Below are 27,448 nucleotides of genomic sequence, written 5' to 3'. Positions count from 1 at the left end.
GCCCCCCCAGTAGCACTAATGAAAAATGGTATCCCCGTCCAGATTTAAGTTGCCCATCCCTGCAATAGAATTTGCCATGATCCTTTGAATGAAGCAAAATATTGTTTTCTTAACAGTTGTCATGAGTATGATTTAAAAAAATTCTTCTCAACTCTCTAACAACTATTTGCAGGTGTTAAGAGAATAACGTCACTAAAAGTGATAGTAAAAATGTTTTTAAAATCTATGTTGATAGTTTAAACTATCAATCTGTGGTAACTATACCACAAACTATTATTCCACAGCAGTCAATTATTTCAAACACCTCTTACATTACCCTAAAATATACGTAAATGATAGTATCACTTCCACACACTATAAACTGATTTTTTTTTACTTATCTCCCTTATTCATAAACTGTACTGCTTTGGCTCCATTTAGTGGCATCTATGTACGAAGGAACTGTTGAAGTGAGTTGACGAACTTGATTTAGACAAAAGTAGTCCATTGCCACCATCTTGTGGCATCATATAGGCAATTCCAGTACAGTGAAAACATACTCGCATATTTTTGCTGAGTAGCGGCAGCAGGCCCTGCCGCAAAAGCTGTACATCCTTGACACCAATTGCTTTTTCTAACTGCTTGCTGGTCCTACAGGAGCTGATGTCCCAGAGGCAGAAGCTGGCCGTAGAAAGAGAGAAGCTGCAATCAGAGCTGGAGCACTTCAGGAAGTGTTTGACTCTGCCACAGACGCACTGGCCCAGAGGTGGACATTACAAGGGCTACCCTCCCAGGTGACACCTCCTCCCTCCCCCCCAAGAAAAGACATCCGATGCCCCCCCATCCTTTCCCCCAGACACGTCTCCTCTCAAACTGAGCATAGATTTCGCCAATCCACCGGGCTCCGTGGTGGAGAAGCAGGCTGAAAGAACAGTGAAGGAAAGGCCGTCGGCGCCACGAGCTAACGTGTGCCAAGGTAGCCACGAAAGGAGATCGGCGAAGGGGGCGGGACAAGATGGAGTCCTGCTTCTCACACACACACGCAAACACATACACACTCTTCTTCTTCTTCTTCTTCTTCTTCACCGCCACCCAAACACAGACAATCCTGCCAACGAGGGAGAAGAGACACTCCGAAAAGTCCAAAGGAACGGCGGCGGCAGTGAGTGCGAGCGTTCCAACTGGGCATGCACTTAAGAATAATAGCTGAAGAACTACCTGGTGGTACTGTGTTACAACAAAGACATATTTTAATTTGGACAGAATGTTGAAATGCACATTTTTGGGGAAATAATTAACAAAATGTTTTATTTCAAAATAGGACAATTTGAGAATAAGAATTTTAAAAGGTGCTTCAGCCTTATATTGTATATATGAAGACTTAAAAGAATTTTTGTAAGTTTATTATTTTAATCATTGTTCTTTTAAAAGAGAAAAAAAAGCCTGCCATTTTTTTTTTTATATATATGTTTATGCTTTTTTGGGGTTTGCAAAAGACAGCCTTGCTTTTAGTGTTTGTACTGCTGCTGGCCAGAACAGCTCATTCTGACAACACGAAGAGAGGGAGAGAAAACCCAGGATCTTATCTTCACCGGCAGCGAGCCGCCACGAGGTGAAGCTTCCTCTGAGGTGCCGACGCGTGCCCTTGCCACCTTTTTATTCATAGCACAGCGTGACGTCCATTTCAGCTACTCAACTTACTTAAAAAATTGTTTGCCTCCCACTGGAGTGTGCACACAAACCAGTTTTTGTTACTTGACTGGCTTTGACTTGATTTTTTTTTTAATTTTTATTATAGACATGAAGTAGCCAGATGATTGTTGCTGGTTCCTGAAGACTCCTCCTCACACACATCAAATAGCATCAAGTGACAGGCCTTTGCCAGAACCAAACCTTTTTATCCACAACCACGAGGGGCTGAGTGCCAAACAGTAGATTTAAAATTCAGATGATTTAGCCAAAAAAAAAAAAAAAACGCAAAACATCCAGGATGGAAATAAGCTAAAAAGCCTACAAACTCCCGTCTTATCCCTCATGCGATGTCCAAGGATCATCCCTAATAATCCAATCCGTTGCCAACATGTAACAAACTGAAAATGACACAAAAACGGATCTGTTTACAGCCTCGCGTGTGGCTCTACTCTGAGACTTGTAGCAACCAATCACCTTCACCGACTTCAAATTTCACTGTTAAGTCCGTCTAGAAAATGTGCAGAAGGAAAATCATCACAACGGAAGCACAACACCCCCCTTTATCAGCATATGAATAAGTGCCTCATTCATTTTGGACCGCCGTTGATCAAACTGTAGCTCAAACGTTTCACATCCACCCACACTAAAAGTCGGGAGCATCGCAGCCTCTTTGTTTGAGGGCCAAGTGAGAGCGACAGGGCGGCACAGTACACGGCGTAAGCCCCGCCTCATCTCTCACCATCCACGCACGGCCACGCCATGGCGCCATTACTCAGCGAAGGATGTCTAGATGCTGTGAAATCCTGTTTTCAAAAGAATTGTTTGTTTGAATCCATTGTAATGTAATATATTCTTTGTTGAATGTAGTAATTAGGTATTTATGAATATATGGCTGTGATTTCAGACAAAAAAAGAAAATAAAATATTTCAAAAATGTTTATATACCTTGGTCTCTGTCGAATTGAAAGGTTTGGTAATGGTCTTTCCCTGAGTTGTGTCATGTACAGAAATAACTAGGCAACACTGTACGCTAGTTAACTAGTGTGTGCCACTGGTTTGTAAATGCAGTTGAGCGAATCGAGGAGGAACCCTCGAACGGTAACTATATAAAATGCTACTAGTTATGTGATTCTCTAGTTCTACCACACTAGTCTAAGAAAACAAATAAATGCTTAAATAGCTTTCCACAAAACAAAATGAGGAAGAAAAAAAAAATCACAATGGGATAACAATTTATCACATTTTAGCTGACACATGTTGCATTCAATTATTCACGTACTGTCGAGTACTAAAATGAGCAGACACATATGCAATGGACATCGCCATAGAAGTCTTTAGAGTGATGTTCATGGTAAAAACAAGTCCAACGCTGCTGTCCCAACATTGCTGAACTCCTCACTGACTGGCGTATCGAGACACGTCCTTCAATAATCCGCAAGCTGTCCCTTACTGGCTCCCGGCTGCAGATTGGAGCGTAGTTTGTACATGCAGTTGAGCGAATCGAGGAGGAACCCTCGAACGGTGTTGATCTCCATCAGAGTCAGGTTGTCCAGCTGTAGAAGAAGAAGAGCAGACTGAGCCCACTGACACCCAACACAATGTTCGGCCCTCAAACATTTATACAATGCATGGAGATGGTCTTCACCTCCTCAGTAATGTTGGTCGTTCTAGACACAGGATAAATGATATATGCTTGTATTCATACTATCTGTCTACATGTCTGTTCTTCCACTGCTCGTGTTCAATTATCTGTCGCTAAGAGGGTTATAACACTGAAATTGAGGCTATTTGTTGGCCTATGGCATTTTTTATTGTCAGCATTAAGATAAGCAGACTTTTCTATGGCAAAGCCATGTGGTTGATTTTAATACACAATTGGGAATTCTTTGTTTCATGTTTAGCTTTACAGTAAACTAAACTGGGAATGGCAATAAAGCGCTTGAAGCCTCTTTTTTTAAGCACTTGTACGGAGCCCGCCAGGGGACATCATGAGAATATTTAAGATTGCGTTATAACACAATACCTTGCAACATAATGCAATGCTATTGCATTTTATTGCAAAACCTTTGCGTTATAACGCAATAAGCTTTCTGCTTTTACTGCGTTATTTCGCAATAAAAATAATGATTGCAAAATAACGCAATGTTTTTTTAGGAGGAGAACGAAAGACTTCCACTTCCGGGTCGTAAGGTATGTCAATGAATGGGGCAATCACCCTCAAAATACCCACACTCTCTCCTTTAACATCACCCATTAACTTTCTTTGTGGCAATCTGCATCTTCGTTGTCAACTCGCGACGTGTTTTTGTGATTAAAAGAAAAGAAAAAACAATACAGAACAGTATCTTTATGTGGGGCCCCAAAACTCGATTCAGGGTTGTTTCTGTTGCAGCACACTTTATGTGCGGTGAAGACTCGCTAAATGTTTGTTTTTGTTTTGAAATGATTCACTTCAGTCGCTCAGAGTCCTGCTGGCCTTACTTAGACACTGCGATGACAGTGTGTTGGGAATGTCCTACATAGGGCTCTTTCTAGCTGGTGGCTAATTGCCCGAAAGACAACTATAAACCCCAGGAGACACGTCAGGATTCGGGAATTTACCCAATGGGCCCTTACTAAAACGCTTACTGTCAAACAACAACCTCGGAATATTTTTGCTTATCCATCATCCTGTTTTTTCTTGCCTGGGACCTTCAGGAGGTCTGGAGGTGCCCCCGCCCCAAAATACAAGCGAAGCTCTGACCTTGGCATGAGCTTCCTGCTGACTGATGAAACTGTCTGCAGACAGGCGGAGTTTAGCGATGCGCGTGTCCCAGATGTCTTTGACTAGTGTGCGGATCTCATCGGCTTTGGGGATGTTGTCAGATGCACTGTGAGCAAAAAAACACAAAAGCACAAATGTGTTTAGAAGACTGGTACAGAAAACCTAAAACAAATATGCTGTCTGAAAAAAACAGGTTCGGTTGTTTTGCAACTCACTGGTTGAGTAACAGTTTGGTCAGCTCCATGTAGTATGGACTGGGAACAGGCGTGAAGGCGGCCGCTGTCCTCTCATGCTCTCGCATCTCCTCAAGTTTCTCTGGAATGTCAAGGCATCATGGGAAAGTCACAAATACAGAGGTCGTAGCAGGTGATCACATTTTGTGAAACAAGAAAAAAAATACCACTCAGAGACTCAATAATTGCTATCGGGCTATAATAGCTTTCAGTTGAACTAAACAGGTGCCTAATGTTAAATGTGTGCTTGGCCCCAATAAAGGTTCCACCGTATTTTATCTTACCAACATCCATCCAGTCAGGAGGAACGACTCGACATTTCTGTCTCTGTTTGAGGTTGAGGGCCAGCCACACGGGGACATCCAGTGGCAGGCCGGGATTAAAAGGTCCCAGGTCGCCCTGCAAACGTTGCTTGTTATCGATAAAGGTACTCGACGCAATCGTTTTGATTAAATACAACCAATACGATAATCGTTCAATTAACTGACAGACGTACTCACCCCGATCAAATATAATTTGTCTAGATTAAAATTGGGGATTATCTTCACCAACTCCTTCTCGGCGAGGAACTCGACCTCGGAAGGGTCCATAGTTGTCGGTTTAGACAGAGAATAAATGCATCCGAGACCTTTGCTAACTTGTCATTGCTAGCATCAACTTTCCCGCGCTGGCTGGAGACCGTCAGAGCAAACGAAACCATACCAGGAGGTCGAGAACCGTGATTGGCTAGACGTTTTCACTACGTGGTGACGTAATAACGTTTCCCCAAAAGGGTGGGTAGACCACAGAGTGGCTAGATACCGTTTTGACAGATTTATCGTACGGAGTTTGCGCCGCCATCTTGGATGTGGCCAACGGACAGTATGAGTGAAGTTGTTTCTATCCATCGTTATCTGAGCCACTTCACCCATCTCATCGAATTATTTCAACAATGTTTTTCGGTTGTATTTTCCATCGCTAAAATAATTGGCAGGCTTTGTGGCTTTTGCGAGGCACAGATGAACAACTGTACAGCTTGTAAATAATTGACGCTTTGCAGTGCAGTCTGTTTGCTTTTTTTAAAATACAGATCTGAGACAGCCAATATTGCAGGTAAAAACCGTAAAATGACGTTTCGTTTGAGGCGGTATCTATTGTGGGTCAATGGGTGGACTAGTAGAAGGCGAAACGAGAAAGTGGCGTGTCAGTCAGTTATGAAAAGACACCGCCAGAGGTCAGCGTTTTGTAAGATATCCGGTGACATGGCAAGGTAATTCATTTACGTATTTTTCAGTAACGCTTTGGTAAGGAAATCGATATTGTTTTACTTGCACATTGTACTGGGTGGGTAGTATTTAGGCAGATTTAATTTGTTTTGTATTTAGTACAATCGACTTACAAAATGAACTCACTATAATTTTTATTTGTAGTTTTTTCGCAACCTACAGCATTCATTTAAATGTGAGCGTTCTTAGGAAACGTTTAGTCTTTAATTAATCCGTGCTGAATGAAATAAATATTGTATATGTATTTACTCCCGCCAAAAAGAGGACAACATGGAAACTTGTAAATCATTTCAGTACTGTATTAGTATTTGTAGAATGTTTACGATACAAATGGTATTACTCATACTGTATAATAATGTGCCATTGATTTGGACATTTTGATCAACTCAATAGCAAATCACTTACCATTCTATATTTTATCATCCAAAATAGTAAAAGTCCAATAAATGCCATTCTTTTTTTTTGTAATCAAGACAAATCAAAGCAAACCACAAAATCTTAATATTCCCATGAAGCTGACATGATTTAGTTGAGCTTCTTCCCAATGATAATGCAGCGTTAGAGATTTACCATAATGAGTATGACAAAGAGAACATTCAGTTACAAAATAATCTGTAAAAATATCGTGATCACACGTGACTGAAGTTGGAGGCTATTGCTGACAAAGAGTATTCTCAAACTCAACTGTTGGACTGTATGTTTACAATAAACAGTAAGCCTACACAGTCTTCTGATTTTAGAAGGAAGAATTAAGAGGGCTCAACTGAGCAAACATACAGTATGTAATCCATAAAGAAAACAAATGAGGCAATACAAAAGTAATACGTAGATACACATCTGATCTTGAGAGGAGTTCGGAATAACTTAAAAATAGTCTGTCATTGCTGGTGCTTATACAAAAGAATACGGTACAGTCATTTTAAAACAATGTATGTTTTGGATGTGTGAAAAATAATGCAACAAACCTCTACATGTAATCATATCTCAGTAGTAGTACAATAATATCCTACAAATTCAAATAATTTACAGTAGTGCCTTGAGAGAAAAGAGACCCAACTTACAGTGGGTATGGAAAGTATTCGGACCCCTCGAAATATTTCACGTTCTGTGTTATTGCAGCCATTTGCCAAAATCAAAAAAGTTAATTTTATTTATCATTAATGTACACTCAGCACCCCATCTTGACAGAAAACAGAAATCCAGACATTTTTGCAAATTTATGAAAAAAGAAAAAACAAATATTATGTGGTCATAAGTATTCAGACCATTTGCAGCGACCTTCATATTTAACTCACATGCTGGCCATTTGTTCTGATCCTCCTTGAGATGGTTCTGCTCCTTTATTGGAGTCCAGCTGGGTTTAATTAAACTGATTGGACTTGATTGGGAAAGTTCTACTGTATATAAGACGTTACATCTCACAGTGCATGTCAGAGAAAATGAGAATCATGAGGTCTAAGGAACTGCCCAAGTAGATCAGAGACAGAATTGTGGCAAGGCACAGATCTGGCCAAGGTTACAAAAGAATTTCTGCAGCACTCAAAGATCCCAAGAGCACAGTGGCCTCCATAATCCTCAAATGGAAGAGGTTTGGGATGACCACAACTCTTCCTCAACCTGGCCGTCCATGCAAACTGAGCAATCAGCTGCTGGGACAGGATGACTGGTTGCAATTGAAGGAAAGATTAATGCGGCCAAGTACAGAAAACCTCTTCCAGAATCGTCAGGACTTCAAGACTGGGCCGAAGGTTCACCTTTCAACAGGACAATGACTCGAAGCACACAGCTAAAATAACAAAGGAGTGGCTTCAGAACAACTCTGTGACTGTTCTTGACTGGCCCAGCCAGAGCCCTGACCTAAACCAGATTGAGCTTCTCTGGAAATTTCTGGAGTTTTTCTTTTTAATAAATGTGCAAAAATGTCTACATTTTTGTTTTGGTCAGGTTGGGGTGCTGAGGGTACATTAATGAGAAATAAAATGAACTTTTTTGATTTTGGCAAATGGCTGCAATGACACAGTAAGTGACAAATTTCAAGGGGTTTGAAGACTTTCCGTACCCACAGTACAAGCCATCATTCTGCCACTTTTTTGCTATGACTTGCGAGCGCTATGTGTTGGCAGTGGACTCAATTCAGCTCACTCGACAACAAGCATCCTTTTGGCAGAAACAGCAGCTTCAAGATGATTGACATTTGCCACTCAGCTGAAGTTTAATGTCAAACTAAACAGAGAATTACACGTTTATGTAACCAAAGCACATTACTTTGCCTTACTAAAATCTGTGAGCTTAATGCTAACACATAATGCAAAATACATAGAGAGGCTAACAAGTAGATATCGTGTGAACATGTTAGAATTCTTTAGGCACAGAATATCTGAACACAAACAGAGCAACAAATGGAGACAAAAATTACTCACTCATATATTCTTCATACTATGCGAGAAAAAGACTATTACTGCAGCTAACTGAGTCAGTTAAGAACTCTTCTTCGTGTCTTTGTCTGTAATATACTGCCCCCATGTGGCCGAGACGCACAGAAGGTGAAGCTCAATATCCACTAGGTTGATCCAAAAAATATGCCCAAAACGGTTTTATATTTTATTATCGATTTAATTATCTCATTACTGTGTTTTTATAAAGGAACATATTGGATTGCTATTTTTCTTGTAAAAAAAATTAAATAAAAATGTTTTTTTGGGGGGACGGATCAAAAGTATTAATCAATATTTCTATTCATTTCAATGGGAAATGATGATTTCAGTACAAGTGTTTTGAATCACAGAGCAAATTAAATTCACATCTCAAGGCACCACTGTATTAGGGATTTTATTTTAGTATGGCTACTTCATTTAGATGTAAAGAAGAACAAAATCAATCAAATATGTTCTACGTTTAATTAATTTATTTACGACTATGAATAAAGACACAGCCTTTCTTCTTTTGAAAAATAATGCATTGAGCCACATTATGTCTTGAAATGCCAGCTCAAAGTGCACATCAGGTGCTTGCCCTTGAGATCGGTTGGCCTAATAAAAGGTCGGTGTTCCACATATTCTGGACGGCACCAGAATTTCAAGTGGAACCAGCCTGTTGAGCATCGTGTGCTCCTGTGCCGCAAGTGGCAAAGGCAGCCGTCTCCATGCGCTTGTTAAGCCTGCACTGCTGACGGTCTCAACAAAGGTCCAGAACAGACTTGTTAATCACCGGGTTGGTCCAGTCGTTCCTGAGGTCGTCCAGGTGATTGTCAAAGTCGATCAAGTTCTCGTACGACCTTCCCTCCAGAAGAGCTGACGAGATCTTCTGCGCTTCGCTCCAGTCCTCAAAAGAGTCGCTGGAAACGTGGGGAAACAGGTCAAGCTATCATTTGAGCCATTATTGGATTCGAATGCTTTAAGTATGAGAGATACTTACATCTGATTGACATCCCTGCTTTTCCATTTATTTTCGTGAAGGTCATAAATGAGCACAATGGGCTCGCGGCAGCTCATTTTTAATCTGCTGCTGTCCACCTGAGAACAAACAAAAGATGCAGTGAATTTAAAAAATCTACACACACCTGTTCAAATGCCAGTTTTATGCGATATTTAAAAAAAAATGAGACCTAGATAAACCACTTTTTAAAAAATCCATTACTAATGTGACCTCCAAGCCTGTAAAAGTCAATCAGAAAAAAAACTATTTTCGAAAGTGGAAATAATAATAAACAACTTCACATCATGAGGATGCGGCAGTGTTCAGAATTAACCAATTAAACACACCTGCCATCATTTAACGTGATGTGACTAACCTCAAGTAAAGTTCAGATCGTAGGGTTTGCTGAATTTTTTTTTTTCTTTTATGGAGATGCATTAAGCTTTTAGTGTGGTTAACGCCTTGGATATTCTTTTGTGTCCTCTTCCTGGTGCTGTGGAGGCTCACTGCAGACCATTGATTGTGCTTCAAGATGTGACTACAAAAATGTCAGCAATACTGAATACTTATGTTGTAAGATAATACTGCGAGATACAGCAAAAAAAAACAAAAAAAAACGTGTGCAGTTGGAACAGGAGACACTACGGAACAACATATGGAGACGAGCAAGGGTCTACACTACAGTATTGTTACGTAAGGGGATGAGCAGTAAGGAAAATGAAAAAAGTCCAAATGATATTTTTACCATAACTATTGCTGCTTCACTGAAGCATTCAGAAATCCTTGCTGCCACTTTTTCCGCAACTTGATTGGGTCTGCAAAGGAAGAGATGAAAATTTAGAAAAGTACTATACATGTGTTTCAAATGCTTATTAAAAAAACAAAAACAAAAAAACAATGAGTTGTCATTACCTTGAATCCTTTGTGCGTTCATTGGCTTGATAATATCCAGCAATGACATAGTTGTTTTCTTTACACCAAGTGTCAATCTGAGAAGAACATAGGCATCGAGGGGTCGATTTACAAGGACAAATTAACACAAGACAAGAACTTTACTAGATTGGAAAGGCAAGCCTTTACATTTCTCAGTCCAGAAACACTTCAGGTCCAAATATTGAACTTTGACCCGCATGAAGACAATCAATAGCGCAGCCGTGATATGAGAATGCTATCACGAGTAGGGCTATGTATTTAATCGAAATTAAACTACAATTATGTTTATTACACTCCACAATTACAAAATTGGCATAATCGTAAAAAATGATTATTAATATGCATTTGTATCCAATTTCTTTGTTTACACAAGAAATCATACATTTGTACCTTTTAAAAAAAATTTATAACTAATTTTACACATTTTGCTTGGTCCAACATGAATTTACATAATTATAGTGCTTCAAAGAAATTATTTTTTCTTTATATTGTTTACGTTTAAACATTTTCTTGTTTTGTACCAAGAAATAAATGATCGTTTGAATAATGGTACGTTCAATTATTACCAAAGTAATTGTGATTAATCTTTTTTTTTCATAATTGAGCACCCCTAATCATGAGTCCAACCATATGCCGCTCACGGAGAATTATATGCTGTGATCATCTTTAATTAGCAATGATACATCTGATGGTCTCCCTTGCAAACAATTTACCTCACATGACATCTTTTTTTTTTAACTGACACAATCAAACTGAAAATCGACATTACAGCCATTAAGCCTGTTTTTTCAGTTGCTCTGAATTGGCCAAATGACAGTTTGTTAACTAGTTGTTCCATCAGAAATTAGTTAAGCTCTTGCCACCCTGAAGTATGTGTGACGGATTTAAAATGCCCTCTAGCAATAATTAATAAATATTAAAATCCCTCTCATGTTATGCAAAAGAATTACTGAATTAAATGTTCAAAGTGCGCATAATGACACACTGGCTTCATTTTTTTTAATCCACTGAAGAAATTTACAGTTCAGTTGTATTTTGCTTTTAAGTACAATAATTTGTATTTAATCATTTTGAAATACCGGTATTAATTTACAAACATTTATTCAAACCTTTCTTTTTATGCATTGAATTTTAACAGAGTCATTAGGTCCAGAGTTTTATTTTGTTATAGTTAAGCGCAGTGTTAACAGAAATATTAAATATACCTTTTAGGAATAACACTTGTGCTTTTTTTATTTTTAACGAACGAACACTGATCTGCTAAACTACTATATTTTGATGTTGTCGTTATAGTGATACTTGGAGAAGGAAATATGTTGTACAGATTTTTTTTTTCCTAATTAGATTTGAATTTTGTTGTAAAACACTGTAAATCAAAACTTCTGACCTGACAATACACTATAAAGCTTTTAAAATAAGCACAGAACTTCTAGAGCAGCATTTAAAAAAATACTTTGCACTTTTGTGTTACATATTTATTTTAGCACAGGCATCAAATCGACATGGGACTCGATATACTGTACTGACAGAAAAAAGACTCACCAGTGTTAAAGCAACTTCTAGCATGGGTGCAAGTGCCAGAGTGCCGTGGAAGAGCGGCACGCAGTCAACACACAAGACTGGATCATGGTGACCGTCTTTCTTTCTCTCCCTGGCTTTTTCTGCAACCAGCAACCCGTTGACGGCGCTGTGCGGATACTTGGCGGCGTGCAAGAGCATTTTACAGTAAGCCTGACTTGTCAGCTGAATAGGCATGATCGTGAAAGAATAGGACAGGCTTGTGCCACACGACGTAAAAATACTTCTGACAAGTTAGCTAATTATATCGCATATCATACCAGTAGAAAAGTAGCACAGAATGTGGTTAGGTTTCCATACGAGTAAGTGTAAAACATGTAAATCTTGCCACAACAAATTTATATCATCGTAAATTATTGCGTCTAAATTCTTACGTCCTCCGAGCACACTGTTACTGCTTCCGAACCGGTGAGGCCGTAAAACAAAATGCTGTACCGTAAAATGACATTATCCGTCGTAAATGGCAGAGGTTTTTTGACCAACTAAGTACTTCCGGTCCACTGCACTTCCTTTGAGTATATAGGTGGACGGCAGCAAGGGACATACAGTAAGATCCTTAACCTCATCTTTCGTATTTCTTGCCAATTCGAATTCACATTTCAAGACGTTCCGCGTAATCAATGTTCATTTTCGAAGTCTATGCACTAATCTTACTTTTGTTGCCGTTTTTGGCCGCTATAGGCAACAGTACACGGGTGACTTTGTCAAAGCCAATTGAAGCTAGCGCGAGCTTTTAGCATTTAGCGGCGACATCTGATTTGGTGCGTGCTTATAGTGTGTCCCCCCTCCCCAACTGCTCCATGCGAACACTGTTTCCACGAGCGAATCTAGTTGCGAATCATGCATTGCTTTGTAATAAGCCACCAATAGCAAGACAAATGTTACTGAATGAAGCTGGAGAGCTTTGACCTTGCGTGTGCAGCTATTGCTAACGTTAGCCGGGCATCACGATGAAAACCTCAACGATAAAAGTCCGCCTTTGATTAATTTTAGCACCACCCAAAATTGTATGGAGCTGTTAAGTTAGACTATCGGCGAAATAATGATATGTTTAGTAGTTATTTGGTGTTAATGAGTCACGTCATAAGGTGCAACTGCACAATTGAACGACATTCAAGTCGTAAATAACAATTCTGGATCATTTTGGTGTCATTGAGCCAAAGGTTTGTACGCGTTTATATGGTACTTTTCTTTGGTATGTAACCACATTTAATCTTACTGAGGTGTTTTTTTTTTGTTTTTTTTTCGGAGCGACTAAGTGTCAATCGAGGACATATATTTGTTAATCATGTAGTGTTTAATTTGATTGCGCACCTAAATTTGGTGACTTTTACGTTTTTGGCCTTGATGTGTCTGGCCCTTTACAAACACTTGGTCACTAACGTCCCTAGATATTTGCATATCAACCGTTTCAGTATGTGTAAATAATTAACTTTATGTTTTTATTCCACAGAATGCTGGCAACCAGAGCCCTGAGTCTTGTTGGCAAACGTGCCATTTCCACATCTGTCTGCTTGCGCGGCAGTCATGGTGATTATCACATATAATCATGTTTTTAATTTGCTCAACCTTTGCAGGTTACCATAGCCTGTCTCCTCCTCGCTCCAAAAGTGTGGTGTCGTAGTTAATCTAGCTTTTGCCATGTTTTGTTCATTACTGTGTATTTCCGGTGGGTTGTGCGCCAAACAGCACGCATACAAGCACTTCCTCCACTACAAAGACCAAGATTCTTTGCGATTGAGCATGCACAGAGCGTCCCGTGCAATCGGGGTATTCCGAATGGTGTATAAATGGCGCACATATTCGGGTTAGAGAAGGAGTAACCCAGGCATGATATTCTGAATTTTAATGATTGAATTATGAGAAATCATGTGATCAGTGTTGTCACGTAGGTGAAAATCATTAGTCAGCAGATTTTTATTTACTTTTTATCAGAGAGTCAAGTAAACTTTACCAGATAATTTTTTGTCTGATTCTGAATCTGTCCTCGTTTTTTTTCTTTTGCTCATCAGATTTTCATAATAGTAATATAACAATAATATGTGTACCGGTAGTAATAATTATGAATTAAGCGTTAGGTTCAGCAACAGGTGGAATTTCTTTCTGAAACGTAACAGCTATAAATTACAACTCATGGTAAAGTGCGTATTGCACAAGCTTTTATTGGTCAAACTGTAAAGCAAAAAAATTAAAATATTTAAAAAACGTCATATGATAGAAAAAAGTAAAGACATTTTTTTTAAATTAGCATCAAAAATGTTTAGTGTTACGTACAGCCACCTCTGGTTAAAATTTGCTGTTCACCAGTGTAATTTATGTCAAACTTGGAGGTTAGACCCCTGCAGTACAGTAAAAACAGCAACACCATGTGCCTTAACATCATTGTTGCTTTCCAATTAATTGTTTCGCTCCGAATTTGATTTATTTGTTGTTGCTCTTATCCTGAAAACAATGAGAATTATTTTTCTTGGTGTTTCAGTTTTGTCAAGAATCACACAATTTGGGCATGCACATTTTCCTGCATTATTTGGGTAAAAATATGAATATATATTTTTTTACATTCTAAAAATGCATTTTCACGAATCAAGTTCCCTCTTTATCCCTTCCGGACACTGGTACACACTGTTGTTGCATAAAACATCGCCTTGAGTATGATACCATGATCATAGAATTTAATATGTCAGGAATGAAACCGCAACGAGTTGGTATAGTTGTTTTACCATTTATTAAATCACCATCGTGTTAATGAGTGTGTCTGTTGATTCGTTCAGGTGTCGCCAAGGTGGAGAGCTACACTCTCCCTGCCTACTTTGACACGCGGGAGAACCCCCTTCCCGATGTCAGCTATGTGCAGAACCTGAGTGCAGAGCAGCAGTCGCTCAAGGAGAAGGAGAAAGGCTCGTGGGCTGCACTCTCGGATGAGGAGAAGATAGCATGTACGATTTTACATCAATGAAGGCAAATAACGTATATTAACTTTTCATTCAATCTCTCCCCATTCAGTGTATCGCATCAGCTTTAAGCAAAGCTTTGCTGAGATGAACCAGGGATCATCTCAGTGGAAGACTGTGGTTGGTGGGATGTTTCTCTTTTTTGGTGTCACTGGTCTGGTGGTGTTCTGGCAGAGGAAGTATGGTAAGCTTGGAAAAAATTCTCATTAGTAAAATTATAGTATTTTTTTTTCTTAGATCCCATGACAAAAAAATCCACTTATTAATAATTACATGGTTTATAAATCTGTGTGTCCAGTGTATGGACCAGTTCCGCGCACGTTTGAGCAGGAGTACAAGGAGAAAGAGCTGCAGAGGATGCTGGACATGAGAATCAACCCCGTGGAAGGCTTCTCATCTAAATGGGACTACGAAAACAAGCAGTGGAAGAAGTAAATTAACAAGCGGACCATGTCTCACGTTTGAAAATAAAAGCAGACCAATGGAAAGATCCAATAATGCCTGCATTACTGTATTGATCAGCCATCCACTTTACCTCGGTGTGATTATTGTGGAAGACCTCTTCCTCTTACGTTCATTGTATAGTACAGAAATAAAATATAAAAATATGTATCCACATTGTATTTCTGAATATGTTGTCTGGAAGAAAAATGGAGACCCCATTTTGTGAATACATACAACCCTGAAGCTGGCAGTACATATTTGGCTGCTGTATTTGACACATCCGTGAAATATACTGCGCAAAAAAAACCCAAAAACATTTCAAACAAAACAATTTTACTAAAACTGGACTCCCAATACATCAGTCCACAAAATTACGCTGGGTCCTCGCTGATAGTGACATGTTGAGGAGCACATGGACTTGAGAGAACTGCTATGAAATATACATTCTGCTTATTATGCTTACAACACATTGATAACTAGTCAGTGTTGGGTTACCATGAAAACCATAATCCCTAAAAACAATACAACAAAAATAAGGTTTTATTTTTCATACAGTGACACAACCCAATTCAATAAACGCGTTTTTTACGCTCTTACAGCTGCCGTTTGCTATGACGTCACTTAACCGGATGGACTAGTCGGTTCACGTCAAAACAATCCGGAAGACGATTCATGTCGGAACTGTTAAGAGACACAACAGCAAGCTTGGAATACATACATTTCTATCTTACCTTCTGTAACGTAACTGCATCGTTTATCCCTAAAGTCTAAATGCATGTAATTGAATAACTCGAAAGTTTCGCCCAGCCTTGTGTTTTGAAGCCACCGCCCGTTAAGAAACGTACTTTACTTTCATATAATAAACACAACGACTAAACCGACATGGGCAATGGAATGAATAAGGTAGGTTTAAGGCTTGTTTCGTGTTGTGGGCGAAGTGTTAAAATGTCTTACATTCCACGTTGGTAATCGAGGCAGTTTACGCTCGAACGGGATGTTGACTTGCTGTACAACCGTCTCTAGCTTACGTGTATATACATTCATGTTGCAGTATGCAAAATACGTATGACAAGTCACCAAACGTTCGAGATGTTATTGTCGGGATACGCAAATACTATTCCAGTAGTTCCGTAGTTATACGCAGCAATTAAAGATGCTAAAACAAAATCACCGTGTACAGGAATCAGGATTGCCTTCCAGTTCGCTGTTATAATTTGATAAAATAAACAATTTAAGTACATACAGTTTAAATGACGTATTTAAGCAACTGACTGCCATGATGTTTGAATTATGCTGAATCAGATGACCTTTGTTTTCACTCAATTGTTCCATCCTGATTTGGTGGTTTTCAGATGACCTCTGACCCTTATGACTCAACTAAGGATAGTACCTTTACTTTGGCTTAGCATGTAAACTTGCTGATTTTGCCATAATTTGTGTTGATAGCATTATGTTTAATCCAATTCAGTGTGTTTAATAAACACAGTTCCGTTGTATTTAACTTTGAATTGCAATACGTTTGCATTTCATTTTGGAACTTTTTAGAACAGCTTGTATTCAAACATTTGGTTATTTTTTTAAATGAATAAATCTTTAAGTGCTTTCTAGTTTTTAATTTTCCTATGTTTAAGCACAGAGGTAATATTGAAACTGTACATCATTTTACAGGGGCTTACAATAATATTTAATATACTTTTCGGCAATAAAACTTGGCTTGTTTTTGATGAACACGTGGGTCTACTGCGCTGCTGCATGTTGACCACTATGTTGGTACTAGGGGAATTAAGTATTTTTTTGAGGTAGTGTCTGATGAAAAAAGTTTGAGAACCACTGTAGTCAAAGTTGTACAGTGTCTAGTGTCCTCGCCTCTCATCACTTCTTTGGGATGACGCTTCAGTGCTTCAGGCCTTTTATGTCGGGGAGGGGAACGTTGCCTTTCTCGTGCTCGGTTCTTAAGCTTTAAGCCTCAAATCCAATCAGGCTCAGCTTGGAACATTTGTTCCTTTTTAGGGGAACTTTTTGAAGCCTGACTATCATGTAGAGTCTAAGAAGAGTATAACATGTCTGTGACTTTTGCTTCACAGGTTGTCGACGGCCTTTACCTTGGGAATATAAGAGGTAAGGAAGACATGCTTGTCACTTCATTTCTTTGGCCTTTTATTGGATTACACTTGATTACTTTTGAGTAAGATAAATGCGAGCAGGAATAGTATTCTCTTTGCATTATTTTAAACAAATCATCATAGTAGGGTTTATTATTTTATTGTTCCGCAAGTTCTTCTCAATTCTTTGATAAGATTTAATTTAATGTAGAATGGTGTGATGGTGCTGTCCAATTAAAGGTGGTCTCTGCTGGAAAAAAAAAATTGCAAGATGAAGTAGAGCCATATTCTGGCCTTCATTTCTTCCTTTTGGGAATACAATATTTCACTGCTTCTTTGAGAGGGGAAATATTGTATTTATCTAGTCATTTCTTATGTACATGGCTATTCAATATGAGTAGTTTCCATATGAATTTAGTTGATTTGACTTAATAGTTTCCATATGAATTTAGTTGATGTGACTTAATAATAGCGTGACATGCTTTTAACACGTAATTGTGCCCGCCAGTGCATAGGCCACTTAAGGTGGCATTCAAAGAGTTCCAATTTTAGTCACCTTGCAGATCGTGTGAGCACAAGCAAGTGACTTAACTGCAGTTGGCCAGCGTTGTCTCACAAGTTTCAAATTCATTTACAGTAACCGAGATCTTTCCCCCCTCTTGTCTTTTATCCAGATGCAGAAAACCGACAGAGCCTGTCACAGAATGGCATCACTCACATCCTCTCTGTGTACAACAATGCCCGACCCGTATTTGAGGTTAGTGCAGTGAAGTATTGTCAACTTACAAGCACTTTATGAAACAAATGCATTCATGTTCTGTCTTCTTATTGGCTGATGTCTTCCAAATATGATGGAAATTGAATGTGTCTTGTTAGCCAGCAGAGGGAAGTGTTGAGCTGTAGTTGGTGCATGAGTTCAGTTGTGTATGTGCATAGCAAATAAATTGTTGTCGGATGAATGATATATTGATATAACACAGTCAACCCATTATTAGATGCATCTAAATTTCCTCTGCAATTATTCTAACTTTCTATTTTGATTGACATGTATGATTTAACAATGTTTATTACTGTGGTTGTTGTTTGTACACTGTAAGAAAAACACTGTTGTTTTTACGGGAAAAAAACGGCAGCTGTGGTTGCCAGACTAATATTGTAAAAAATACAGCAGAGTGTAAAACATATTACAAAACAACCTGTTAATTTTACAGTTTAAAACTGTAATCATTTAAAAAAAATTACATGCTAAAATTGTAAATTCAACTTCAATTTTCAGTCAAAGCACAACTATGCCGTTATTAAACTTTTTTTTTCCTGTAAAATGTACATACAGCAGTTGCTTGTTTTACATCAAATCACATTCAATTTCACTGAATAACATCAGATGAAAGGAATTAAATAACACAACCCTCCTTATCCATTTTGGCATTAACAGCATTTCGGCAAACGTCATTAACTCACGATGTTATTAACTTTAGATTAACAGGGCTGTCTCTTAACCATATAACGCCTTTACGATTACTAATGATGTAAAGTGCCGCTTCGTCCTTAAATCTGTGTCATCAGAGGATGACAACGGCTTTGCCTTTACCAAAAACGTTATGTAACCATGGCAGGGAGGTCATTGTTTGTTGTCCGGTCCACAGTCATGGTTTCATAAAGTAGAGTGAATACATGTCCAGAATTTAGTTCAGCACATTCATGGTGGAAGTGAGAACAAATCTAAATGAAAAAGTAGTGTTTAGAAGTGTGGTTCATGGTGGAAGTGAGAACAAATCTAAATTAAAAAGTAGTGTTTAGAATTGGGGCGGCACGGTGGTCGACTGGTTAGCACGTCCGCCTCACAGTTCAGAGGTCGCGGGTTCGATCCCGGCTCCGGCCTCCCTGTGTGGAGTTTGCATGTTCTCCCCGTGCCTGCGTGGGTTTTCTCCGGGCACTCCGGTTTCCTCCCACATTCCAAAAACATGCATGGTAAGTTGATTGGATACTCTAAATTGGCCCTAGGTGTGATTGTGAGTGCGGATGTTTGTCTCTGTGTGCCCTGCGATTGGCTGGCAACCAGTTCAGGGTGTCCCCCGCCTACTGCCCAAAGACAGCTGGGATAGGCTCCAGCACGCCCCGCGACCCTTGTGAGGAGAAGCGGTACAGATAATGGATGGATGGATGTTTAGAATTGTGGAAAATTCATATATTTTTGTGTCCTGGTGCCTTTTAATTATGAATTGAATGAATAAGCCACCAATGTCTGTGTGCAAAGTGGTGTCAGTGACAATCACTCTGACTGGCTGCCAGCCAAGAAATACAAATCAGTGCATGAGATGTACAAATCGTTCTTTTAACCAAGCAATATTGTATTTTCAACTTTATTGCATTGGTTCAAGTATAACAATATTTCAATGTTTAAAATACAATAATATATCAATTCTACAAGGAAATATGATCCTTTCCACATATATTAACTGTGAAATTAACAATAACTGTTCTTTTTTTTTTTTTTTACAATATGTTGCCTTAAAATACACACTGATTCATTGTTATCCATATTACAGATTTTTGATGTCATGATTTTACAGCGTATTAATCTTAATTTTTCCAAAAAATATTTACAGTGTAGCAACTGTATGTTTCTGAAAGCTGTTTCTAATATTTTGGTTATTTAGTAAAGGCAGCATTTCTGATACGGCTTTTGTATCGGATCTCATAAATTAGCATGGTGGGTGTACCGAATAAACTAGAAATGCTACACAGCCACAGTATATTTGGTTTGAACCACACACAGGTTTGATTTGCTTATGCATTTGTGGCATTCCATTTCTTTGACCCTGTGAGAAAGTTAAGTTACAGTTTTACCAGTCCTTCAATCCAAAAAAGAAAAACAATACATAAATCATCCAAACTGAAGTAGAAGATTTCTGACCTATATTAGGATCTGAAGTATAATCCTTCATGATGTCTATCACAAACGTATTTTCTGCATGCCATTTCAAAAGGTGTCATCTTAATAACATTTCTTCTCAGCAGATTATTTTGATGGTTTCTATTTATTTAGTTAGAACTGATATGTTGTCACATTATTAGGAACACATACACGAAACAACAGGCCGTACTTGTTTTACAAAAACTTGTTCTGGGTGTCACAATCATTGCTGTGACTAATTGCATAGTTTTTCATGATTATGATTTGCAGGACAAGACATACCTTTGTATTCACGCAGCAGATGCCTCCAGCCAGAATCTGTGAGTAGAAAACACACACACACACACACACACACACACACACACAGGCAACCCTTTACCTTCCGAACATTTCCCCCACATTTAAAAAGACCCGGACTTTATGAATATGGATGAATCGGGCAAAGAAGATTCACTATTATTATGTATGTAGCTGTATGTATTTGTTTACTTATTTCTTGACAGCAAATCGTTCTATTAGCCAAATCTGATTACGGTACTTATATCGGGGTAAAAAGTAGTCCTTCTGTAATTCACTACAGTATATTATTTTGGATTTCTATATGAGTGTTGCAGAAAGAGCTCGATGGGGTAATTCCATTTGTCATCTTCTTGGTGTTGAAAGCATCATGAGCTGGCCCTCCACCCTTGCAGTAGTCCCATGAGTCACCGTGTTTATATTCATCGCCATGTAGCTTCTGTTCATGCAACTCTCGCTTGACTCATTTTGGACCGAACACACAGCACGGACCCTGAGCACCTTCCAAAAGTAACGATCACATGCTTGATGGCAGTACAAGAAAATGCTGCCTCATGTTTCATGACCCCGGCCGGGTGACCACCTACTTGCCAGTTTATGAGGCAGGGTTTCATTCTAGCGGCACTGTGCTCGGTGGCAAAATCATGAAAACCACACTGTAGTGGATCTTTGATTTTCTACAAAACCTATAAAATGATAAACAAATAAGATATCAGCAAATAGTAATTATAGTTAAGGGAACAAACAATTAAAACACAAATCTTGCATGAAATGAAAAAAAAAAGTTCCTTAAGCCTAAGCTTTTTACAATAATTTTTGCTTTGTTTCCCAGTGTGCTTGCATTCTTCCATGTGAAAGTAATGAAAATATATGTCTTCTAAATTTAACATACCACAGAGAAGAGTGTTGTTGAACAGCTAATTTGATTGATTTTTGTTGTTGTTATAGTAAATGTTTAGAAAATGCAACTTCAAAAAGCAGGAAAAATAAAGTCGTTATGTTCCCTCTCAAACTCTAAAAGCGCTAAAAACCACACCTTATTCATCTGGCAATCAAATACCACGTGCACCACCTAAAAAAATGGATGCTACTTCCTGTAGCATCGTGCTAAAGCCTTAAAAGAATGACATGTCTAAGTCCCCAAAATATATCGTCTTAAAGCCTCCAGTGGCTGGAACATATCCCACCGGGTCATCGCTGGGCTTTTCCACAGTGCGACAATGAGGCACTCTAAAGGTAAAGCAAGGCAAAGCAGCTTTAGCCCATTTCATACACAAGTTGTGCTTCACATGATTAAAAGTACATTAATGTAAGCACAGTAACACTTAAAATAATTTAAAAACATAATGATGAAAGACATTTAAAAGCAGAGTAAAGAAATAAAAAGTAGCTTACCAAAACAACGTGCAGTTGTTGTTATCCTTTCGGCTTTTCCCCTCAGGTGTCGGTGCATGAGCAAAATTTTGAAAAACGTTATTTCAAAATTGCTTTGAAAGATTTTGATCAAACGTATGGGACAAACAGTTTTTAACCTGGATTTAAAGGCATTTCCATTTGGGGCTATCTTCACTTCTGTTGGTAGCTTGTTCCATTGGCTTACAGCCTAACAGCTAATTTCGCAATTCTACCTTCCTCTGTGTGGCATATATGCACTCAAGGCCAACAATGATTGCCAGTGGCCTATTTGAAGGGAGGATGTATTTTCGGGACATAGGCAGAGCTAGCTAGCTACCAGCACGCTGCAATGATGCGAGTGAAGGTGCACCTGATGGATGGAAGGTCTTTTAATTTGATCTCTGCAGCTATTTACATTTCTTGGAAGGTAATGAAAGTTCAGCTTCAGAGAGTGACTGCAAGTAGATAAGAAATGGCGCTTTGTTCCTTGGATGGATGTTGCTGAATGGCCTGGAGAAGTCTGTCCTCCAATGTCGCAATCAGACACCTTCCCTCAGGCAGCAGAGGAAGGAAACCTCGGTGACATCTGGCTGTTGCCACTGACAACCCAGCGCTTTAATGATCCCCACTCTGTCACAATCCCCATTCTGACTGATGCGAGTATAGCGAGGCCAACTGCCGCCCCACCGCGCTCGCCACCAGCAAGGGGGCCCCTCCCATTGCATAAGCTCCCATCTAGTGTCCGCGAAGTTGAGGTGGCACATCGTCCAGCTCTAACGTCTATATTGGTATGCATGTCAAGTCACCCCTGATTTTGGTTCCTTTTTTCTCTTCATATTACATTTATATTGACACGAATATGGGTATGTGTTGCCCTTTCCCCTATCAGGAAAGGAGCCATATTTGGTCACGTAAACTTAAGTCAAAGTGGACGCGATAGGCTGACTCTCAGGCAATAGGAGAATGTTAAAGTTATCATGAATATAGTGCATCGCCATTTAACACCCATCTCCTTACATCAGGTGATTTTTTTTTTTTTTTGTTAACCTTTAATGAAATGTGATATTCACAAGTAACTTCACTTTCACTATCAGTCACTTCCACTTTTCCTCAATTTGACTGAATTGTTATGTCTTTTTCGGGAATTACATTATACTTGGTTTATGCTTTGGCGTTATGGTGACTTGGCATGTTGTTAACAGCCTGCAAAGGTGTTTTGTGTTTTTTTTTTTCTTTCACATCTATCAGTATGTATATGTAATTTTTTAAACACACTACTGTTGTGGACACATTGTTTTGGCCCCGTGGAAAAAAACAAACAAAAATTGCGTATTTATGGCCGTAGCGTTCCATGAAAACTAAAGCTGCAGTGTTTTGCTTGAGTTCCCGCCAGCCCCTTTAACAATCTAAATGCCTTCGTAAAGTCATCATTTTCAGTCGTGCAAATCTAAATGTTCATTTTCTAAAAGAGGTTTTGGGGAGTGGCAAAGTGTACTAATACGTTTTCTCAAACAAAGAAAAGAAGCATTGATGCAAAATGCTTATTTTATGTATCTGCATTTGAATCATACCGTTGTGCTGTGTTGTCCCTTGGTTGGAATTGAAAATTGTTCAATTTTAGCTCTAATGGACTGGAAAAAAAAAAAAAGGGGAGGATGATTTATTGTACAGTCCAAAGAATAGGCTAATACAGAATGAAGACAGCACTTTGATGCCACTGCCTTCGCCACGATATTCAAACTCAGCAGTACCGTGAGAGCGAGAGCTTTTGGGTGCTTTTCACCAGATTCAGCTCATTTAAAGCTAAATACTCTTTCGCATGGTGAATTTCTGCATATTTAACAAGACGAGCGGAAGCCTCAGTGCTGGGAAGCCAGAACAAAGTGCTGAGGAGACAACTTCTGAAGTGGACTTTGGGTCTCAGGAAGAAGTGTTGCTGGAGTGAGTCTATTTTAGCCGGCGACTGTTACTTTGTCTGCTGTTGAGTAACCAGCAGCTGGTCCCGGGAGTCTGCTATATCAGCCTTCTGCTTCTTGATTATGTGAAACGCTATCAGCGTTTCCCAACTGTCTGCAAGGAGGATTGTCATACACAACATTTGTCTGCGCGCCTTTTGTTTTACGTTCACTATTTTACACATTGTTTGTGACTTTGCTTCGTTTTTGTTCCGAGAGCTGGTGTAGAACAGAGCAAAGGACACTTAACTTTCCTTGTCTGTTATCCGCGTTCTGGTCTACCACACAGTCTCTGTTGATGCAGCATTTCTGGACCAAGTGGGCACGTCCATTTATGAAAATGAGCATCTCCATAATTGTATTAGGAATTTGATTTTTTATGTGTGAGTCATCTGTGTCTTAGGCCCGTATCATATCCCAGTTCTGCAACCCACTAACACAACGTCAGGGCCTCATCCATGTAGTTTCAATTCAAGATGCCATTTCTCAATTCCTATAATTTGTCATCTATTTTTAGACGCGCAATATTGTATGCTAGGAAATGCTGCCTGTGGAGGTTCAAGGTCGCTTCCTGATTCAATGTGAAATAGAAGCAGTTACGTGTTTTGAGTGTGATTGTGTGCATTTCAAGTGTTTTCATTTATTTCACAGGTTGCAACATTTTAAAGAATGCATCCGCTTCATCCACGAGTGTCGCCTGAATGGCGGCGCGTGTCTTGTTCACTGGTAGGTGGCCAGTCACGTAATGTTCACTTTTGAGTGAGTCAGACCTGCCTCAGTATGATACATTGTAGTTTTACACTACTGCAAGCTGCAACCTCTGTAATAAACATTTTTGAATCAGTCAGTCAAAACAGACATCATTAAGATACAGCTCTCGTTAGATGCATCATGCAAGCGTTCACTGCAGAAGACCTGGAACATTTGACTTTGGTTCCTGAACTGTTTCCTGTCTGTCGTGCAGCCTTGCAGGTGTGTCACGCAGCACGACCATGGTGGTGGCCTACCTGATGACTGTCACCCACTACAGCTGGGAGGAGTGTCTCACCGCAGTCAAGGCCGTTCGCTCTTTCGTTGGCCCCAACTGCGGCTTCCAGGAGCAGCTGCAGGAGTACCAGACAACGCAAGTCTCCGAGGTATATACAACGGGTTCACCAGAGTGACCGCTTCTTTAGCAAGAAGTACAATGTAATTACAGTAAGTAAGTACATGCAATAATTACGCTTTTATAAAGGCCAAAAAAAAAACAGTTCAGTGTCATTGCATCAATGCTTGAATAAGGATAGACTGGTTTTAATAGATTTTAGTGTTGCCTTGCACATGTGCGCTGCCTGCCTTTACAATCGCGTGGAGAACAGGAACCGCGGTGGGGGATGCTGTGATTGCATTAGCTCGGTACTGCTCGTCATGTGTTTTGCATCACTTTCAGCGTCTTGCATGCGTTGATTTCGAGGATTTCAGAGGAAATGGCATTACTATGTGTGAGTTCTCTGATAGTGGCAACCCGCATTGAATCGGTTAACGTTTTATAGTGTGGTGTGTAACCAACTCCTTAAACGAAGGCTGCGCAATTAATCGAAATTCAATTACGATTATTGCACTCTGCGATTACAAAATTGGCATAATCGTAAAATAACGATTATTAAAATGCTTTTATAGCCAAAGCACTGTTTGTTTACACAAGGACATAGTATTTGAATTTTATACATTTTCACCTTGATAACTGATTTTAGAAATATTACCTGTTAGATAAGATGGATTCTTTCTGTTAGCTCCTACTTTTATTGAGATAAATGACATCCACCGATATATGTAATAAAACTTTTATCTTGCTTAAGCTGCAATAAGTAACAAGGGTTCATGATATGGAAGCTTGAAAGAAAGCCTCTGTGAATCATTTGAGCCACTATAAACGACTGTAAAATGGTAGATAAAAACCTTTGCCCCCAGTTTAATTCATACCAACACATTTTTAGTTTTGGTACACTGTGATGGAATAGTAATGGTTAAAGCTGGGACGATACACTTCTGTACAATCCGATCCGGATCCCGATACTTGGGTTGCCATCCGATACGTATTGCGATACTTCAATATTATAAAAATATACATTAAAAAAAAAAAACGGAGGCATGTGTTTCCAAAATTTTAACTTAAGTGCCATTCGACATTTATTCAAGTGGCACGACTGAAAAGTGCATAAACTGCGTGTGCCTACGTGCTGATTCTCTTCACATCAACACATTTGACGGAGGTGCACTTTTATTATTGATACTGACTTTGTTGTGAATGTGCTGTGTTTTTTCTTGTTATCCAAAAGCGGTCACAAAAGACTTGGGCAATTACCGGTATCATACTATTAGGCTAATGATGAACACCTACTCTATGAACTCTGAGTCCAGTCAAATATCACTAAGTATCCCCTAACAATAATGCTGAGCTGAACATACCGATCTCTCCACAGTACCGAACGTGGCTGGAGTCCAGTTTCCAAGCCAGTCCGTTTAAGGATCAGGAGCAGGTGGGCGCCCTGCTGATCCAGTACGCGGAGCAACAGGAGAACCAGAGACAAGCTGGTGACCAGCGCTGGATAAAACAGGACGTGGACGTGTGCTCCCTTCCCCCCACCGCGGCTCATCCCGAAGGCAGCAGCTGAAACGCAAAGCCCGGCACCAAATCAACCCACAAAATATTTAATTTATACTTCACGCTAACCTCTCTTAGCAATGGGGTCGATTTCGATGCGGGCTATGCGTACCTCACTCCTAGTCCCTCCTTGTTTCCTTCAATGAGCCCATCAGTGCTCAGACGCCTTACTCTAAAAGCCTCAGCACCTTAGCCATGATGACATCACCTGTGCTTCCATGTGATCCTCTCGACCTGTTGCAATATGCTCAGCAGCCTTAAAGATGTGTGATTTGTCTCCGACGTCTACCTGTTTTGGTGGAGTACTGCTTTACTGATTTTGTGTACATGAAAAAAAAAATGGAGGTAATACTAAAAAACATAAACACATGTTCATGAGTGTATTTCATGCAAGGCTACGTCGACAGTACAGTGTTCAGTTTTAAATGAAGGATTTTGGAAGTACAAACACTACCATCTTCCTGATTTTTAATGAAGCTCTGATTTATCATTTTAGTGTTTGTAGATTGTTGTTGTCTTGCGGTTTCATTGGTACAGCGTACACGTGTTTTGATTGCACATTTCAGTTTTTTTTTTTAAATAAACCACAATCACTGAGTTAAAAAAAAAAAGGGAATTGATCACTGTGTCTATGATTAAATGGATATTATTGGTTAAGTGCTTGTTCCACATGAATACTACGAACACAATAATGTCTGTCAAAAACTTCCAGGACTGTCACAAATTATATATATTTCAAACCCAAACTAGGAGTTTACCCCTTACATTTGAGGTAGACCAGTGGCTCTCAACCTTTTTTCAATGATATATCCGCTGCAGAATATTTTTTTCAGCCAAGTACCCAATAAGCAGCGCAAAGAATCTTTAGATCAAACCAAAAAACAT

At 39.3% G+C, this 27,448-nt stretch overlaps 5 protein-coding genes across 7 annotated transcripts in view; 3 read left to right on the top strand and 2 right to left on the bottom strand.

The window, feature by feature from the left end:
• gse1b (Gse1 coiled-coil protein b) overlaps nt 1-2,613 on the top strand; it is a 161,301-nt gene extending 158,688 nt beyond the window's left edge. Inside the window, exon 17 of the mRNA XM_086025544.1 lies at nt 637-2,613. Within this exon, the coding sequence (XP_085881670.1) occupies nt 637-777 (141 nt within the window). The 3' untranslated portion in view covers nt 778-2,613. The remainder of the gene's footprint in view (nt 1-636) is intronic.
• Nucleotides 2,614-2,886: 273 nt separating this feature from the next.
• On the bottom strand, nt 2,887-5,383 carry gins2 (GINS complex subunit 2). Its single transcript, XM_086025545.1, has 5 exons — nt 5,169-5,383; nt 4,953-5,067; nt 4,651-4,750; nt 4,415-4,541; nt 2,887-3,224 (listed from the first exon to the last, which is right to left on the bottom strand). The coding sequence occupies exons 1-5, from the start codon at nt 5,256-5,258 to the stop codon at nt 3,096-3,098; spliced, it is 561 nt and encodes a 186-aa protein (XP_085881671.1). The 5' UTR covers nt 5,259-5,383; the 3' UTR covers nt 2,887-3,095.
• A 3,365-nt stretch (nt 5,384-8,748) lies between these two features.
• On the bottom strand, nt 8,749-12,306 carry emc8 (ER membrane protein complex subunit 8). The gene is made up of 5 exons (XM_086026079.1): nt 11,823-12,306; nt 10,260-10,336; nt 10,093-10,162; nt 9,348-9,445; nt 8,749-9,267 (listed from the first exon to the last, which is right to left on the bottom strand). Exons 1-5 carry the CDS (start codon nt 12,033-12,035, stop codon nt 9,108-9,110), a joined length of 618 nt encoding a protein of 205 aa, XP_085882205.1. The 5' UTR covers nt 12,036-12,306; the 3' UTR covers nt 8,749-9,107.
• Nucleotides 12,288-15,421, top strand: cox4i1 (cytochrome c oxidase subunit 4I1). 2 transcript variants are annotated; one of them, XM_086026080.1, is made up of 5 exons: nt 12,288-12,405; nt 13,312-13,388; nt 14,630-14,794; nt 14,862-14,993; nt 15,108-15,421. In XM_086026080.1, the coding sequence occupies exons 2-5, from the start codon at nt 13,313-13,315 to the stop codon at nt 15,242-15,244; spliced, it is 510 nt and encodes a 169-aa protein (XP_085882206.1). In that variant the 5' UTR covers nt 12,288-12,405; nt 13,312; the 3' UTR covers nt 15,245-15,421. The 2 variants fall into 2 exon arrangements, with proteins under 2 accessions (XP_085882206.1, XP_085882207.1); XM_086026081.1 differs by lacking the exon at nt 12,288-12,405 and adding an exon at nt 12,434-13,021.
• Nucleotides 15,422-15,891: 470 nt separating this feature from the next.
• The window catches only part of dusp22a (dual specificity phosphatase 22a), an 11,583-nt gene continuing 26 nt past the window's right edge, over nt 15,892-27,448 (top strand). The window contains exons 1-7 of one of the 2 annotated variants that reach the window (XM_086026832.1): nt 15,892-16,156; nt 17,338-17,371; nt 18,030-18,112; nt 20,543-20,592; nt 24,571-24,645; nt 24,884-25,055; nt 26,382-27,448. The exon at nt 26,382-27,448 is cut by the window's right edge and continues 24 nt beyond it. In XM_086026832.1, coding sequence (XP_085882958.1) covers nt 16,136-16,156; nt 17,338-17,371; nt 18,030-18,112; nt 20,543-20,592; nt 24,571-24,645; nt 24,884-25,055; nt 26,382-26,573 — 627 coding nt within the window. In that variant the 5' untranslated portion in view covers nt 15,892-16,135 and the 3' untranslated portion in view covers nt 26,574-27,448. Of the gene's footprint in view, nt 16,157-17,298; nt 17,372-18,029; nt 18,113-20,542; nt 20,593-24,570; nt 24,646-24,883; nt 25,056-26,381 lie in introns of those variants that run through there. The other variant, XM_086026831.1, reaches the window with a different exon arrangement.

The sequence above is a fragment of the Filicampus tigris genome, chromosome 3, assembly GCF_054856515.1.
Source record: "Filicampus tigris isolate MCC_2025a chromosome 3, RoL_Ftig_1.0, whole genome shotgun sequence".
NCBI lineage: Eukaryota > Metazoa > Chordata > Actinopteri > Syngnathiformes > Syngnathidae > Filicampus > Filicampus tigris.
This window is presented reverse-complemented; position numbering and strand designations above follow the sequence as displayed.